Source organism: Microcaecilia unicolor, chromosome 1 (assembly GCF_901765095.1).
Source record: "Microcaecilia unicolor chromosome 1, aMicUni1.1, whole genome shotgun sequence".
Classification (NCBI taxonomy): domain Eukaryota; kingdom Metazoa; phylum Chordata; class Amphibia; order Gymnophiona; family Siphonopidae; genus Microcaecilia; species Microcaecilia unicolor.
Genome location: NC_044031.1, coordinates 762,683,194 through 762,701,673, shown reverse-complemented (window position 1 = coordinate 762,701,673; position 18,480 = coordinate 762,683,194). Strand labels below are relative to the sequence as shown.

Here is an 18,480-nt window from a genome sequence, read left to right as displayed (position 1 = left end):
TATAGATTCTACATGGAATGTTGCTATTCCACTAGCAACATTCCATGTAGAAGTCAGCCCTTGTAGATCACCAATGTGGCCGCGCAGGCTTCTGCTTCTGTGAGTCTGACGTCCTGCACGTACGTGCAGGAAGTCAGACTCACAGAAACAGAAGCCTGCGCAGCCTTCTACATGGAATGTTGCTAGTGGAATAGCAACATTCCATGTAGAATCTCCAATAGTAGCAACATTCCATGTAGAATCTCCAATGGGATCTATTTTACTGTCATAGTAATGCTTGAATGTTTTCACTTATATACACTGTCAGCTAGCACATTTGCTTATTTCCGATCTGACGAAGAAGGGCAACCTTCAAAAGCTAATCAAGAAATGTATTATGTCCAATAAAAAAGGTATCATCTTATTTTCTTTTCCATGTTTTATTTTGTTTGATTTCTATTGATAATCTTCCTACCTAAGAATCACAGACTGCACTTAAGTTTGACCCTGATATACTTGACTACCAAAGTCTACTCTACCACGAATAAACTCTAACGCAATACCACTCTATCGCTAACTCCGAATATGATCTCTTTATACTTAACTGTTAATCTACTGTACTACGAACAAACTTTAACGCAATACTACTCAATCTGTAATTCCGAATATGAACTCTTTATACTTGACGGTTTAACCTACTCACGCCAGCCATGATCTCTAATGTAATACCACTTGTATCTCTCACTCCGGAAATGGCGACCGCCATGACGGAACAAAGCCACATTGAGCCTGCAAATAGGTGGGAAAATGTGGGATACAAATGCAACAAATAAATAAAAATGTATGAAAAGAAGAACTAGTGGGGATTGTATTGTGGAATGTCGTTTCAGAATGGAAAAAAATGCAAGACCTGCAGCTTAATACTGCCCTAAGAGAATAGGGGAGCAAATTACCCCAGCTTTGACTCTGGAATGTATTTCTGCAATAAATTGAATGCATTATTGCTCACCTCTGCTGTCCTCTGCTGCACCACATTATTAACATACTAGTAAAAAAAGCCCCGTTTCTGATGCAAATGAAACGGGGGCTAGCAATGTTTTCTTCTGTGTGCATGTGGGAGTGTGTGTGTCCCTGCCCTCTGGCCTCTCTCCCCTCCCCCCTCTGAGTCCTTCACTGTTACAGAGCCAGCGATTTGATTTCGTGCTCTGCTGTTTTCCTTCACTGACTGTGTTACAGAGAGGGCGGGGCAGACACTCATAGGGAAACCGGATATCTCGCCCCCTTCACACTTCCGGCTGGAGGCTTCATAGAACGTTGGTATTGCCTTTTATATAGAGAGATGGTTTTATGGAGTTAGAAGAACCTATGAAAGTGTGGTAGGGGAGGGATCTGAACTCAGATCCTCCCACGAGAATCTTGTATTTTCATAATGACATGACTGAAAATATGTTCACATGCTGTGTTTCACAGAAAATGTTTGCATTCTTACATCCTGCCTGGACTATATATATTAAACTGCAAATTATCAATCAGAGCAGCGCGATACCATTCTGTGTTCCAGATTCATTATTCTTATAAAGCATTGTTTGATTTTAAAATTCTTTCCCAGTCATCTGCGGTAAAGACTAGACGAATGTGGAGTAATTTTCCCTTAGAAACCAGGAGAAACCCCTTAGCACATAATATTCTCAGTCAATAGGTCTTTAATGTACAGACAAAGATTTTGGTTACAGTGATGACCACTACAGCTGGATTCTATGTTTAATATGTAATAGAATCAACTAAATACAAATTACAATTCGAATGCAGACCAGGCAATAATACAAAAAGGATCTGCTGCTGGTAAATGAGCTTCCAGGTCATCAATAGGTCTGCGGAAGCTACACCGGGTCTCAAGACCCTACTTTCATCCTTGGCCAAAAACCTGCTTTAAATTGTTAAATTAACACAGATCAATCGTGGATACAATGTATATACCGTATTTTTCGGACTATAAGACGCACCGGACCATAAGACACACCTAGGTTTTAGAGGAGGGAAATAGGAAAAACATTTTTTTCCTTTTTCCCAACTCTAAAACCTAGGTGCTCCGGTGCGTCTTGTCCGAATCCCGCCCTCCCCCCGGCCCTGTCGCCACTTCTCCCTACTCACGCGATCTTCCCTGGTGGTCTAGTGACGTCGGGGCAGGAAAGAGCCCCTTCTTTCCTGCCCAGCACGCTGCTCTCCATCCTCCTCTATGCAGCCTGACAGTCTCGGCGAGATTCAAAATGGCCGCCGAGAATTGAAGTCTCGGTGGCCATTTTGAATCTCGCCGAGACCGTCAGGCTGCATACAGGAGGATGGAGAGCAGCGTGCTGGGCAGGAAAGAGGAGGCTCTTTCCTGCCCCGACATCACTAGACCACCAGGGAAGATCGCATGAGTAGGGAGAAGTCTACCTTCGGACTATAAGACGCACCCCCCATTTTCCTCCCAAATTTTGGGGGAAAAAAGTGCATCTTATAGTCCGAAAAATACGGTATATGTGTCTTCCACCTTCATAGACAGTTCAATCGGTTATATGTTACTTTGAGGCATATTTTCAAAGCACTTAGCCTTCCAAAGTTCCATAGGTTTCTATGGAACTTTGGAAGGCTAAGTGCTTTGAAAATATGCCTCTTAGTAACCCACTTATCTTTATAGTGAGAACTCTCAAATCCGCGTGTTGTACTGTTTCCCTCTCTTCTTTCTATTATCTATGTGTTAAGCCGGCGGTGGCCAGCGTTTCGCACGGCTGCTTCAGGGCTTCAAATTCACATTCTAGAGAAAGAGGAAAAAAACAAGTAACCTAAACTGTACTGAGAATTTCTTCAAACTAAAAACAATATCAAACATACTGTAAGACAGGTCAACACTGCTTCTCCACGCTCTTCTGTCGACTAACTGCCGACTGGCGGCGGCTAATATATAGCTTTTATGATGTCAGACGCTCTGAAATCGAATAACGAATAAGAGGGTTTAAAAGAAGTGACTCCACTTAACTCTGTAGTTTAGACCAATCGGATCCAAGGTATGAAGTTTAAACATCCACTTCTGTTCTTGTTGAAGCAATATTCACTGGGCAAATTGTCTGAAATAATTTGCCTAGTGATCCTGAAGCAGAAAGTGTCGATGCGAAATGCTGGCCGCCGTTGATCACGGTCAAATGTTTGAGAGAAAGACGCAGAGATCTGCTAAAAGAAGCTAAGTTGAATGTACTTGTTTAGCTGAATTTAAAGCGTAAGGCTAAATATATATGGAGGTTTTTTTGGCCAATGATGAGGAAGTCCAGCTCCCCATAGACTATATGTCTGGGGGCTTATCGAGGCCTTTTTTCCTCCTAATATTAACAAGTGTGTGGTGCTGTGAGTATTTTGAAAACCTGTTAGATTGTGGATAATATGTAATAGACCCAGTAATTTTCTTTTTACTCCTTTGGGCCTCCAACTCAGACAGAACCAGAACTGAGGCCTGGTGTCATGAGCCTTCATTCCTCCAATTTTAGGGGCCCTTTTACTAAGGCATGAAGGCGCCAAATTGGAACTAACACCCGGCTACTGCATGCCCTGGGCAGTAATTCCATTTTTGCCGCATGCCCAAAATATTTTCTATTTTGTACCATGTGGCGCTTACCCAGCAGTAATCGGCAGTCTATGCGCGCTGGCCACTTACCACTCGGTTAGCATGTAAGACCCAGGAGCGTAGCTTGTGGGGCCACGGGGGCATGGGCCCCCGTAGATTTGGCCCTGCCCCCCCCCCCCCCGCCACCAACTCTGTCGATCCCCCTCCCCTCCCGCCGCCGTCGGGTACCTTTGCTGGCGGAAGTCCCCAACCCCTGCCAACCCCAAACTCCTCTTCTCCGGCATGGCTGCGTTGCTGATCTGCAAGGGCAGGCTTCTGTTTCTGTGAGTCTGAAGTGATACATGCACGACGTCAGACTCGCAGAAACAGAAGCCTGCCCTTGCAGATCAGCAACGCGGCTGCGCAGGCTTTGTCCTGCGGATATCATTTACATGCAGGACTTCAGACTCACAGAAACAGAAACCTGCCCTTGCAGATCAGCAACGCGGCCGCGCAGGCTTCTGTTTCTGTGAGTCTGACATCCTGCACATACGCGCAGGACGTCAGACTCACAGGAACAGAAGCCTGCGCGGTGTGCAGGATGTCAGACTCACAGAAACAGAAGCCTGCCCTTGCAGATCAGCAATTTGGCCACGCTGGAGAAGAGGACTTCGGCTGGCGGGGGTTGGGGACCCCCGCCAGCAAAGGTACTTGGTGGCGGGGGAAGGTTGGCGGCGGGGGGAAGAGGGGGTCGAAAGGGTTGGCGCTGGGGGGAGGGGTCAAAGGTGGTGGCGGCGGTGGGGAGGTTAAAAATGGTGGGGAGGTCAGCGGTGACAGGGGGGCTAAAATGTGCCCCCTCACCTCGGGCTCTGGATCCCTCCTCCCGCCGAAGTCTGGCTACGCCCCTGGTAAGACCTTACCGCTAAGTCAATGGGTGGCGCCAAGGTCTTAGGTTGAAAATGGACTTGTGCTGGTTTCAATTTTGCTGCACGTCCAAGAGCCTTTTTTCCAGGTGTGCTGCAAAATGGATCTGCGCACATCCAAAACACGCACCTTCATCAGTGCAGACCACTTTTCAGTGCCCCTTAAATCCCTCACCTCCTCTCTCTGTACACCTAGTGCCTCTTTTATCAAGCTGCGCTAGCGATTCCCGCGTGGCAGTGCTGACGGAGCTTTTGTCGGCATTACCACACGGGATCCTGCTAGCGCAGCTTGATAAAAGAGATCCCTAGTTTGGTAATTGTAGCAACTGCTCTGGACCAGGGCTGCTTCGTGAGCCCTGCAGTCATGGGCCTTGTTTCCATCCATTAGTTGTCAGCCTCGACCAATGTCAAATCCAGTCTGCCTCCCCTTCATTTCCACATTATTCCCCTCCTGTTTGGGAAACAGAAGACCCTAATTTGAGGGCTGAACCATGGATCTTCCACAAGACTATGCACAAGAAGCACTGAACTGCTGAACTAGCCCATTTCTGCTAGACTTTTGATAGAGTGTTATTTATTTATACAGTGGTAAAGTAGAGCGAATAGATTAAAAAAAAAAAAAGTTGGGAGTCTTTGGATAGCCTGGCTCATACTCCCACCTTTTTTTTATTTTTATTTTCATTTTACGCCCATGGGACCTACTGAGTTCTCCACGTAGGTGGATTCTCTCTAGAAAGTAGATCGAGTGTCATGGTGGTGCACTCGAATGCTTAGAAATAAAGGTTATACAGCTGTTTGTAGTATCTGCCATCTTGGACAGTTTTCGTTATACAGGGAAACGAAGCCTAAGTTTAGAAACGAACTTTTGACGTGTTAAAGGTTAATGTCTACTTAAAAATAAGGTTTAGAATCCCTTGCTGTTTTAGTATGAGAGAGTCCGAGACCTGACAGGATTTTCCAGTTCTGCTGTGCCTAGCCCTGACTTCCTGTTTGAAATAGTGCACTGTGACCAGACGAACACCAAGTTTGCAGATGTGAGGGGAAACCGAGACCTTATCTACGCCTTCCATGGGAGTCGTTTGGAAAACTTCCATTCCATCCTTCACAGTGGCCTGCACTGTCACCTCAACAAGGTACAAGCTGTGAGAAATAAGGCATTGCGTCAGAAATGACCCCTATCCTACTACTACTTGTCACTTCTATAGCGCTACAAGGCATACGCAGCGCTGTACATCAAACACAAAAAGACAGTCCCTGCTCAAAGAGCTTACAATCTAGATAAGACAGGCAGACAGACAGAACAATTAAGGGTAAGGGAATAAAGAGGTGAGGATAAAAGGACAGGGCAAGAGAATAGAGGTTAGGAGTCAAAAGCATCGGCAAAGAGGTGGGCTTTTAATCTGGACTTGAAAACGGCAAAGACGGGGCTAGACGTACAGGCTCGGGAAGTCTATTCCAGGCGTGAGGTGCAGCGACATAAAAGGAACGGAGTCTGGAATTAGCTGTAGAGAAGAAAGGGACAGACAGGAGAGATTTATCTACAGAACGGAGTACCCGGGGGTGGGGGGGGGGGCGTAGGGAGAAACAAGAGTGGAGAGGTACTGGGGAGCGGCAGAGTGAATTCACTTATAGGCCAATAAGAGAAATTTGAATTGAATGCGGAAACGGATAGGGAACCAGTGAAGTGACTTAAGGAGAGGGCTAATGTGAGCATAGCGAGTTTGGCGGAAAATGAGTCGCTCAGCAGAGGTTTGGACTGATTGAAGAGGAGAGAGATGGCTAAGCGGGATGCCTGTGAGAAGCAGGTGGCAGTAATCAAGACGAGAGGTGATAAGACTTTGTCTTTTGACTCCTAACCACTACTCACTTGCCCTGCCCTTCAACCTCACCTATTATTCCCTTACCCTTAATTGTTCTGTCTGTTTACCTGTCTTATCTAGATTTTAAGCTCTTTGAGCAGGGACTGTCTTTTTTGTGTATGGTGTACAGCGCTGCGTATGCCTTGTAGCGCTATAGTAAGGGTTCTGGTAGAGTGCTCAGAGATGAAGGGACGGATTTTGTTGATAGAGAAAGAAACGACAGGTTTTGGCAATCTGCTGAATCCCCTATCACAGAGATTGCAGAGCTCTTATAGAATCTGTTTCTGGCCTACTCACAAGGGCTTCTTTAAAAAAAAAAAAAAAAACCCTTGCTGGTATGAGGAGAAGTAAATCCCTGTGACCCAGGAATGCATATCCTCACGTGTAAGCTGGTGAAAATACTGTTATGTTTGCACATGCGGAAAAATGTTGCAAGCCTTAATCTCTAATTATCTGACAGTTTAGTTGGTGCAGGAATTTTGCTGAATTGAGGCTTGTGTAACCTCAAGCAACTCCTTTTAACCTTACACTCATTTGCAAGCTCTTTGGGATAAGAATGTTGTAACTATATGTATTTTCTGGCACAGAGCTGGTGGAGCCCTGTAAACACTATCCAGCTTATTTTCGAAAGAGAAAGATGCCCATATTTCAACCCAAATCGGGAGATGGGCACCCAAATCGGTATAATCGAAAGCCGATTTTGGGCGCCTCCAACTGCAGTCTGTCGCAGGAACGAACAAAGTTGACGGGGGCATGTCGGAGGCGTGGTGAAGGCGGGACTGGGGCGTGTTTATCGGCCGAGGAGAGATGGGCGCGCTCGGCCGATAATGGAAAAAAGAAGGGCGGCAGTAGCGAGAATTTGGGCCGCTTGTTTTGGACCCTTTTTTTTTTTCACGAACAAGTCCCCAAAAAGTGCCCCAACTGCAAAGATGACCACCGGAAGGAATCGGGGATGACCTCCCCTGACTCCCCCAGTGGTCACTAACCCCCTCCCACCAAAAAAAAAAGAACTTTAAAAACCTTTTTCCAGCCTGTATGCCAGCCTCAAATGCCATACCCAACTCCATCACAGCAGTATGCAGGTCCCTGGAGCAGTTGTTAGTGGGTGCAGTGAACTTCACCCAGGTGGACCCAGGTCCATCCCCCCCTACCTGTTACACTTGTGCTGGTAAATGGGAGCCGTCCAAACCGCCCCAAAACCCACTGTATCCACATCTAGGTGCTCCCCTTCAGCCATAAGTGCTATGGTAATGGTGTAGAGTTGTGGGGAGTGGGTTTTGGGGGGGGGGGGATTTGGGGAGCTCAGCACCTAAGGTAAGGGAGCTATGGACTTGGGAGGTATTTAAATTTTTTTTTTACTTTTTACAAATGCCCCCTAGGGTGGCCGGTTGGTGTCCTGGCATGTGAGGGGGACCAGTGCACTACGAATCCACGACCAAATGCCATGGAGTTGTTCGTTTTTGAGCTGGGCGGCTTCGGTTTCCATTATCGCTAAAAACCGATACCGCCCAGCTCAAATCCACCCAAATCCGATGCATTTGCCCGGCACCAACCGTATTATCGAAACAAAAGATGGACGCCCGTCTTTTCCGAAAATACGGTCTGTCCCCGCCCCTTCACGGACCCGTCCTCGGAGATAGTCACCCATGGAGATGGGCGTCCGCATTCGATTATGCCCCTCTATGTGTTCATAATATTAAACAGTGTGACCACATTGAGAAAAAAAAGCGGAAGCAGGAGCAATGAAAAGCACTATATTGCGTGTCTCAGATACATATAATGGCTTTTTAGGATAAAAATAAGATGATGCTTTTGCTGTGCTTTAACCGTGTGCCCTCTCTTTCCCACTTCTGTCACAGACCTCATTGTTTGGGGAAGGAACCTATCTGACCAGTGACCTGAGCCTGGCATTGCTCTACAGCCCCTATGGGCAAGGCTGGCAACATAGCCTGCTGGGCTCAAGACTCAGTTGTGTGGCTGTCTGTGAGATTATCGACCACCCAGATGTTAAGTGCCAGGTGAAAAAGAAAGGTGAGGAGTTTGGACTGATTGGGGCAAAGTACAGGTTCAGTGGTTTTAGAGGCATTAACAGGCTGAACATGCTGTAGTCTGAAGGAGACAGATACTATTGGAGAAAATAAATACTTTAAGCTGTTCTTGCCGTTAAAGCAGAATGATTTCCCTGCCCATTGGTGGAGACCCTTCCACCCAGACTGCATGCTAGCTCTGTGTAATGAAACATTTTAGTTGGCGTGAATTATTATTGCTAATTAAATCTGGGTAAATTGTCATCATAAGGCAGTGGCACTCACTCCCTGTGCTTGAGGGCTGTAAATGGGCCTGGTTTTTAGGATATCCCTACTGAATATGCATGAGAGAGGTTTGTGTACAATGGAGGAAGTATGCATGCCAGTCTGACTCATGCATATACTACTACTACTAATCATTTCTATAGTGCTACTAGACATACACAGCGCTGTACACGACATGAAGAGACAGTCCCTGCTCGACAGAGCTTACAATCTAATTAGGACAGACAAACAGGACAAATAAGGGAATTACTAAGGTGGAAATGATAAAGCATGGGTGCTGAACAAGTGAGTAAGCGTTAGGAGTTAAAAGCAGCATCAAAAAGGTGGGCTTTTAGCTTAGATTTGAAGATGCCCAGAGATGGAGCTTGACGTACCGGCTCAGGAAGTCTATACCAGGCATATGTTGCAGCAAGATACAAGGAATTTATTTGTTACATTTGCACCCCACATTTTCCCACCATTTTGCAGGCTCAATGTGCCTTACATAGTACCGTGAATGGTGTTAGCTGATTCCGGTTTGAACAAATACAGATATGAACAATACAAGGTGAAATTGTGATAGAATGGGTTACATTTATGGTAAATACAATTGGAGTTAGCGGTGGAGGACAAGGGTGCAGATAAGAGAGATATACCTAGTGAACGCAGTTCTTGGGGAGGCGTGTAGGGAGAGATGAGAGTGGAGGAGCTGCAGAGTGAATGCACTTATAGGTCAATAAGAGGAGTTTGAACTGTATGCGGAAAACGGATAGGAAGCCAGTGAAGTGACTTGAGGAAAGGACTAATATGAGCATATATTAGCGGAATATAAGTCATGCAGCAGAATTTTGAACAGATTGCAGGGGAGAGAGATGCCTTAATGGGAGATCTGTGAGAAGCAAGTTGCAGTAGTCTAAGCGAGAGCTGATAAGAGTGTGGATAAGGGTTTTGGTAGTGTGCTCAGAAAGGATGGGACGAGTTTTTGTGATGTTATAGAGAAGTCAAAGATAACCCCAAAGTTATGAGCTGATGAGACAGGGAGGATGAGAGTGTTATCCACAGAGAAAGAGAATGGGGGAAGAGGAGAGGTTGGTTTAGGGGAAAAGGAACCTGAGAAACCTGACCCATTGGAGGCCCCCAAGGACTGAGAGTGAATACCCCTGTCATAAGGTAGAGTGCCTTCGGCAAGGGAGGGAGGTGGGGAATGAGTCTCTTATTTTGTCTTCCTTTCTCTGTGCGTGGCCTGGAAGCAGAATTCAAGGCGTTCTGATCAAATGAATTTGAACACAGATTTTCAAATATTCCACTTGATTTTGACTGGTGTCCATGCTAACTACAGATGAAATTGAGTGTCAGTGAACAGAAATGGGAACACTAGTGAAAGAAATCCTTGTTTTATCCTCATGGATGGCGAGGGGAAGGGATCATCACAGGAGAAGCAGGCTGAGCCATGTTAGAGGTTTGCAGTTTGTCTTTCTAGTGATAATCCAGTCTTCACCTTGGCTCCTTAATTAAAAGGTTCTGGTGATTGGAAAGGGAAGGGGATTTTGGCTTTAGCTCATATCTTTTCCAGTAGAAAGTAAAGGTGAGTTACATTTAGGTACAGAAGAAGCTGAGTCAGGAATGTAGAGCGTTAACTTATGGTCTGATGTCTTGAAAAATACTATTTTCATTTAGCCTTTGCTTCCTCATTTGTGTCCCTTCATCAGGCTCTGAAGAACAGGACAGGAAGCGAGCACGGGTCCGGAACAGTGAAGGGGGAGATGTGCCTCATAAATATTTTGTCGTAACAAACAATCAGCTTGTGCGCTTGAAATATTTCCTGCTCTACTCCCAGAAGCAGAACAGACAGAGGTAAGCAGTAGCAGTGGATTCATCAGCGCAGATTCTCAGCCTATTCTGTTCTGTTCTATTCAGGGTATTTATACCCCGCTAAAATGAATAAGGAGTCTAAACAGGTTACATAAATATAAAACATAAATTGGAAAGGTAGGAAAGTTCATAGAAATTAGTCTTTCAAATATTTATCACAAAGATAAGTTTTCAGTTCCTTGCAGAATTGTAAAGAACCAGGAATCACGTGAACTTGTACAGGTCTGGAATTCCACAACTTACTAGCCTGAAAAGAAAAAGAATCATCATGGATCCCTTTATAACAAATTTTCCTAACAGATGGGAACCCCACCAACAAAGTAGAATAGAAACGAGAGCTCCTTCGCAATGCTGGATAATCTATCGACTGCGGAAAGAGAGAGGAACAGCTTCCCTGCATTATGTTAAACACAATACAGGCAATCTTAAAAAAACTATCTGAGCAGAAACTGGTAACCAATGTAATCGTTTAAGCAGCGGTATCACATGGTCATAACATGAATAACTATATAACAATTTAGCTGTGGTATTTTGCAATAATTGCAATGTATTAATTAGTCGTGAATTTATTCCACCGTATAAAGTACTACAGTAATCTAATTGTGGCAATATTATATAGCCTGAACCAGTATACGAAAATGTTCTGTAAAGAAAGCAGATCTTACTGCTCTTAATTGAGATAGTTTAAAAAATAACTTCTTGCTCAGATAATTTACCTGTAAATCCATCATCAACCGAGTGTCCAGAATAATTCCCATAACCTTGGAAAATTTTTCAAACTTCAGCTGCTCTCCAGAAGCTATAGTTACACTACTAGGAACTAAAGAAACATCATTACAGAAAACTTAAGCTGCATTAAGGACCCTGTTTACTAAGCCGCGTTATAGCGCATTAGCATTTTTAATGCGCGTTAATCATGTACTCGCCTACAGTATCCTTATAGGCGCCTACACAGTTAGCGTGCGCGTTAAAAACACTAACAGGGCCCTAAGTTTCAAAAGATGAGAATTAGCCCAGGAGTGAATCAAAGCAATACTCTCAGAAATGGAATTTTGTGACATTGAAAAATCTGCAATTATTAGGTTCGATATCCACATATGTACAACCACAATGACCAGATGCATCCAAAACCAAACCCAAAGAACTCATAAACACATAGAAAAGAATCGGAGACAATGGTGAACCTTGTGGAACACCAAATTCTGGTCTCCAAGTAAATGAAAAGATGTTATTCTTCTTAACACAGTATGATCTATTTCGCAGAAAACCTTCTGTCTGTTTATAAACAGCTCCAGATAACCCGTATTCACTTAGGGCCCCGTTTACTAAGCCGCGTTGTAGGCAGTGGTGGGGCCAGGGGGGCCTGGGCCCCTGTATATTTGGCCCTGGACCCCCCCCCCCCCCCGCCGTCGCCTGCCTTTGCTGGCGGGGGACCCCAACCCCCGCTAGCCGAGGTCCTCTTCTTCCCGCAAAAGGCTTCCTTCGACGTCAGAAACAGAAGGAAGCCTTTTGCGGGAAGAAGAGGACCTCAGCTAGCGGGGGTTGGGGTCCCCCGCCAGCAAAGGTAGGCAACAGTGGGTTGGCAGCGGGAGGGGGGGTCGAAAGGGTTGGGGGGGGGCAAAGTTGGTGGTGTCGGCGGCGCCGGGGGGGTCTAAAATGTGCCCCCTCACCTCGGGCTCTGGACCCCCCTCCTGCCGAAGTCTGGCTATACCCTTGGTTGTAGGAATGCAAACCTTTCAGCATGCACTAAAAATGAGCGCGTACTAACACTAGAGACACCCATAGGAATATAGCGGGTGTCTCTTTTGTTAGCGCTCACTAATTTTTAATGTGCAGTACATCTCGATTTAGTATACAGGGTCCTTAATTTATACATGCTATATGCTCAATCTGATTGACCTTCCCTCCAGAAACATGTCTGTAACTTTGCGAACTTACCTCAACCTACATTACCCTAATTGCAAAGGACTCAAGTACAAAACCTACTATGGATCCAACTTCTCCTTCTTAGGCAGCCAACTCTGAAATGCCCTCCCCAGACCTATCCGATCAATCAGTAACTATCTCCCCTTCCGGAAATCACTAAAAACCCATCTGTTCAAACAAGCCTACCCAAATGTCCCAAACTAATCCTATGAACCCATCTACCCAACACATATCCAAAAGATAAAGACCCAGACTACATCTCCCACCAAATTTCCCTATGCTTATCCCGTGTCCCATTCCCCTCCCGCCTCCTCTACCCCTCCTCCAGTGCTCACCTACCCTTGCTCATACCTCTCCTACTCCCTTCACCCTTGCCCATTTCTACCTTCCTATCTCTTTTATTATCCTGCTATACTTACTTATATTTTCTCTATTAATACTTTGTAATCCCTATTGCTATGTAAGACAAATTGAACCTGCTTTAAGTGGGAAAGCGCGGGGTACAAATGTAATAGTAATAATATAATATATCTACTATAATAAAAAGCAACCTCAACGTTCTGAGGACACTGACATCACTGAAGTCAGTCAGTCTCCCAGAACGGTTCGTGGATTCGTGGTGGTGAAGCCACCCCACAGACCCGTGCCCTGCCCTCGCGTCAAACGTCATGACGTCGAGGGCAGGAAAAAAAAAAAACAAACGGTTCGCACCCACGCAGGGGGAATAGGAGTAGTACTCCTCCCCCTGCCAACCCACCCGCGGAAAGGGGACGCATCTCCAAAGCTCCGGAGTGCAAATGACTCCGGAGACCACTGTTCCCACATCCAACACCCCCCCCCCCCCCCCCCCCCCCCCGCGCACCAAACCTCAAAAAATACAAGCCCCGCCCACAGATTTGTTGACCCCCCCCCCCCAAAACTGCAGCTGAAAACAAGGACCTCCAATACCGCCCCCCCCCCCCCGCAACAACCCCCTCCTGAGACACCCACCTTTGCGTTGCTTTGCCGGTGGGGGACCCGAAACCCCGCCAGCACAAGCCCTGTCTGCTCACTACGGCGTCATCTTCGGCGTTCCTAGCCTGTGGAGATAGGGCTTCTGTGCGTCTGACGTCCTACACGTGCATGACGTCAGACGCACAGAACTCCGCCCTGCACAGCTACCGACGATGACGCAGTAGTCAGCACACAGGACTTGTGGCGGGGTTCCGGGTCCCCCGCCGCCAAACCAACGCGAAGGTGGGTGCGATGGGCACGGTGGGTCGGATGGCTGCGGCCGGATGCATCGCCGTGGGTGGGATGCTGCCGGGAGGGGGGGCATCGCACCTCACAGGCAACTGCTAAATGAGGAAAACCTTGCTAGCGCCCGTTTCATTTGTGTCAGAAACGGGCCTTTTTTACTAGTATAAAATAAAAGGAAACAGAATAAAGCAAAGTCACTAGTTAAAATCCATAGTATCCAAAGTATAGTCATGAACTCACCATGTCTGCTCACTGTTGAAAACACTGCAGTAATATCAGAAAGTCTCATGTATATCAACTATACTTTAAGGCAGTGTTTCCCAAGTCGATCCTGGAATACCCCCTTGCCAGTCAGGTTTTCAGGATGCCCACAATGAATATGCATAAAATTGATTTACATACACTGCCTCCATTATATGCAAATCTCTTTCCTGCATATTCGTTGTAGATATCCTGAAAACCTGACTGGCAAGGGGTACTCCAGGACCGACTTGGGAAGCACTGTCTTAAGGATGTATTTTACTACAGACTGATTCTTCTGGGCACATCCAACATCTTGTCCTCAGTACTGACAACAGTACCATTATGTCTGTGTTCAGAGGAAGGCTCAGCTTTCTCCCCCCATATATAAAACATTCACCAGGAACATGGTAGCACCTGAAAGCTGTCTGTCCATGGGGGTTTTTAACACATTTTCTGTTTTCTCCTGCATCTCTTGTACCTAGCAGGGGGGGGTCTGTGCAGACCTTAGGCCTTCAGTGTTTTATTTTTTATTTTGTAATATTAGTTCTTATATGGAATAAGCTGGATTTCACTACAAGGAGATATACGTTCAATGAAACCAAGGTGGAATAGTTGAGGCAGAAGAGGTGAATATTAGGATTGCCTAAGGAAACAGAAGCAACAAGTAGAAAATTCAATTGCTGAGTGTAGCTAAAAAAAAAAAAAAATTTACATTTTTAGTAACTTTAAAATCTGAGCTTTTGGTTTAACATCAGCTGCTCCTATGTTTGTGTATACATTGTGAGGAACCCCTGAGGGTCAGGGAAGAAGGGATCCAGGAGAGGAGCAAGATGGGTAGGTTTCATACCCGGGATTCCAACTACAAGTCCCAGGATCCTAGGGGCTGGGAAGCCGTGCCCCCAAGGAGGCATAAGTTTCCCAAGAGCCGGAGAAGGGAGGAGGACTACAGTTCCCAAGAACCCCTGCAAAGCCCTGGAGGCAAGCAAAGGGAGCAGCAAGGGAACTACAAGTCCTAGGATCCCAAGGGAGAGGAGGGGGGATTGGCTGAGGAGGAATAATCAGGAGGGAGAGGACCAGCTGGGGACCATAAAGGGAGAGGAGCCCATGGAATGGGAGGAGGAGAAAGAGGTCGGAGAGGAGATCCAAGCCCAAGATGACTGGGGAAGTGAGCCCATGGAGATTGGTGCTCTAGCTCAGGTACAAGGGAAGAAGTTGAAAGGCTTCATAACAAACCTTCTTCAAGGCTGGGGAAGGCTTGGAGGAAAAGTTAAGCAGCTGTTCCACTCAAGGGGGAGAGAGGTGCCGTGCTGTAAAACAGTGAATGATTTCAGCTGTGGCCAGAAGTCAGACCCGGCTGGAGAAACAGGTAGTGACTTGAACTGTGTCCAGGAACCTGGCCATGCTGGGGAAGCAGAGAGTGATTTGAACTATATCCAGAAGTCGTGCCATGCTGGGGAGGCAGTGAGTGATTTAAACTGTGTCCAGAAGTCATGCCATGCTGGGGAAGCAGTGAGTGAGTTAAACTGTGTCCAGAAGTCATGCCAATCTAGGAAGCAGTGAGTACATGCTGGGGAAACAGTGAGTGACTTGAACTGTGTCCAGAAATGTGGCTGGCGGGGGGGGGGGGAGGGGGGGGAGGGGGGGGGGCGGGAAGGAACAAGGGGTGTATGTGATGTAACCTTATGCCTGGAATAGACTTCCTGAGCCATTACGTCAAGCTCCATCCCTGGCTGCCTTCAAATCCGGGCTAAAGGCCTTCCTGTTTGATGCTGCCTTTAATTCCTAACTTGTCACCTGCTCGTAACCTTTATCTTGTCTTCCTCTTCAATAGTCTCTTTTCCCTATGTGTCCTATCTGTCTGTCCTACCCTTATCCCTTATTTGTCCTGTCTGTCTGTCCTGATTTAGATTGTAAACTCTTTTGAGAAGGGACTGTCTTTTCTTCATGTTCAACTGTGAAGCGCTGCGTACGACTGGTAGCGCTATAGAAATGATTTGTAGTAGTAGTAACCAAGGACTTTGTCTGGAAGATGAAATGTCTTGGCCTTGCTGATGGAATAAAGCAGTTTTAAGCATATTTTTGGATTGTACTTCTGGGAGTGCTTTGTCCAGGGAAGGGCCCTTCCAGGGTCAGCCGAGTTCATACCTGCAGGAAGGCCTGAAGGTGGTGGCCTGCTGACAACATTTACTGTACTGCCGTACCTAGTTAAGACCAAAGTTGTTTACGGACTAAAATCCGTCAAAAGGAAAAGAACTCCATTGCAGTATCGGAAAGTAGACACCAACTCCAAGAAGAATGCTTGCACACAGACACATTAACTGAAGAAGGAATAGATAATAATTCGCAGACGCTTTCATCTGTCAAAACCAAAGGCAGCCCTGAAATAATATGTCTTCAAAGCAGTCTTAAAATGCATGTAAGATAATTCCCCTCGCAGAGCTAGAGGGAGACCATGTCATTAAAAGAATGCTGACCAGTCAGATGAAATGGAGCTCTCTCTCCCCCTTCACAGTTATGTCTCAATTGAGGGAGATTTCCAGGGAGGAGAGGTTGGGAGATGAGACCTTTTAGGGGATGGGATGGGGGTAATTTTCTTACTTATTTTGTTGATGATACCTGTTTAGCCATTTGGTGTTCTCTATTTGGTGTTATCACTAACATGATTAAACTGGAATAGTGGGTTTGAGGGGGGATAAAACTGTAAAAACAACCATGATATTCGTTTTCTTTATGTATGTTCTGCTATTGGATTCTTTGTACACTCATATTGTTGGACTTGTCATCAATACGAAATTGTTAAACATAAGAAAAAAGCTGACCATTGGGTGGACTCATAACAGGCAGAAGAGGGAGGGGGGGAAGGATTAGTTGTTGGGTACACACAGACTGGAAAACCTGAGTAGGGGTATGTCCCTTAGGGTATTAACAAAGCAGGTAAATAGGCTGAAACCTTTCACCATTCCTCTACTACTAGTTCAGTTAAGAGCAATCAGTCATGAGGGTCTCACTGGAGAAGGGTCGTGCTTCTTGAAGCCTGTCCTACTGTGCAGACACAAGGGACATGGCTCGGCATTTTAGAATTCGCTTCTCTTCCAACATTGCTTAGGGTGCCTATCAAGACGGTTAGCTTATAAAGGTTTGGACGGCTTCCTAAAGGAAAGTCCACAGACCATTATTAAATGGACTTGGGGAAAATCCACTATTTATGGGATAAGCAGTATAAAATGTTTTGTACATTTTGGGGATCTTGCCGGGTATTTGTGACCTGGATTGGCCACTGTTGGAAACAGGATGCTGGGCTCGATGGACCTTTGGTCTTTCCCAGTATGGCAATACTTATGGACAAGACTGTAGGTAGGGAGGTAAGTGTGAAAGTTATCAGGTGATGGCTAGACAGAGGAAGAACTTTCATCATCTTGAGATTGTAGAATCAAAATGTCTTGTTTTTGGTTTCTTCATAGATGATTGTTTATGTAACTCTGTACCACCTTGATTAAACTCCAGTGCATTCCATGTGGATTTCACACACTGTTTTGTCTTTTTTTGTTGTTGTTAGAAGCTGTAGCCGTCCTTCATGGATCTCCAGCCATCGTTTTGCTGTCCTGATGGTACTCTACCTCCTGCTGCTGGTTATCATCAGTTTCTCTAATTCTCCTGCCTTCCTCTATTACTGGAAGAAAGCTTTTGAATGGAAACGATGAACTGGTGGCTTCAGCTTCCTTCTTACCACATGCCTTAATGTCTGCACTTAATACCCAATGTGCAGTAGTAACAAATGTCACCCCCAACTCACCATTTTATATTTTGCTAAACTTTGTGTTGCACAAAAATTGTAATCCAGGAATCCATATGGACATAGCAAATCCTACTTCTCAGTTAGAAGAACAGCTGAAAGTGAATTTTAATGTTAAGATTTTACTGCCTTGTCGGGAGAAGCGTGACTGCCTGTATGGACCATTTTTCTAGGAAGATCTCATGACTGATGTTGTGGGACTTGCACTGAGTTTCCACGTGGGTTGGTAATAGTCTTGCAAAACCGTCACAACCCTGGTGCTTGCTCATGTGATGTTACGTGGGATGCATTAGTGCACAGTGCTAAGAGCAGCCTGATTGCATCAGAGTCGACTGTATCTTTGACAAATCAGTTTTTCCAGGTTTGTATTTGTACCTTTATAATCCAGCTGTGTTTTTTTTATTTGCTGAAATAAAACTTGTGCATTACTTTTATGAGTCATGTGATTTGGTGGTTTAGAATCCAACTTCACACCCTGCCTCCTGCCCCCCCCCCCCCCCCCCCCGGCTGCCTTAAAAAAAAAAGTATGGCTTGTCACAAAAGGTGAAATTAGATCTTACCTGCTAATTTTCTTTCCTCTAGACCCTCCAGACCGGTCAAGACGCTTGGGTTATGCACGCCTACCAGCAGAGGGAGACTGAGAACACAAAAACTGAACCTAGCATAAGCCAGCAGCCAACCCCCAAGCAGCCAGTAAATCCTTAACAAAGCAAAACGCAACCAATGAAAAAACCTAAACTATAACCCCGAAAGGTCAAAGAACCCTGTACTCAGAAAC

At 45.7% G+C, this 18,480-nt stretch overlaps 1 protein-coding gene across 2 annotated transcripts in view; it reads left to right on the top strand.

Annotated features, from left to right (window-relative positions):
• PARP16 (poly(ADP-ribose) polymerase family member 16) overlaps window positions 1-18,136 on the top strand; it is a 48,784-nt gene extending 30,648 nt beyond the window's left edge. Inside the window, exons 3-6 of one of the 2 annotated variants that reach the window (XM_030189777.1) lie at window positions 5,406-5,612; window positions 8,198-8,369; window positions 10,339-10,483; window positions 17,466-18,136. In XM_030189777.1, the coding sequence (XP_030045637.1) occupies window positions 5,406-5,612; window positions 8,198-8,369; window positions 10,339-10,483; window positions 17,466-17,610 (669 nt within the window). In that variant the 3' untranslated portion in view covers window positions 17,611-18,136. The remainder of the gene's footprint in view (window positions 1-5,405; window positions 5,613-8,197; window positions 8,370-10,338; window positions 10,484-17,465) is intronic. The other variant, XM_030189778.1, reaches the window with a different exon arrangement.
• The last annotated feature ends 344 nt before the right edge of the window (window positions 18,137-18,480 follow it).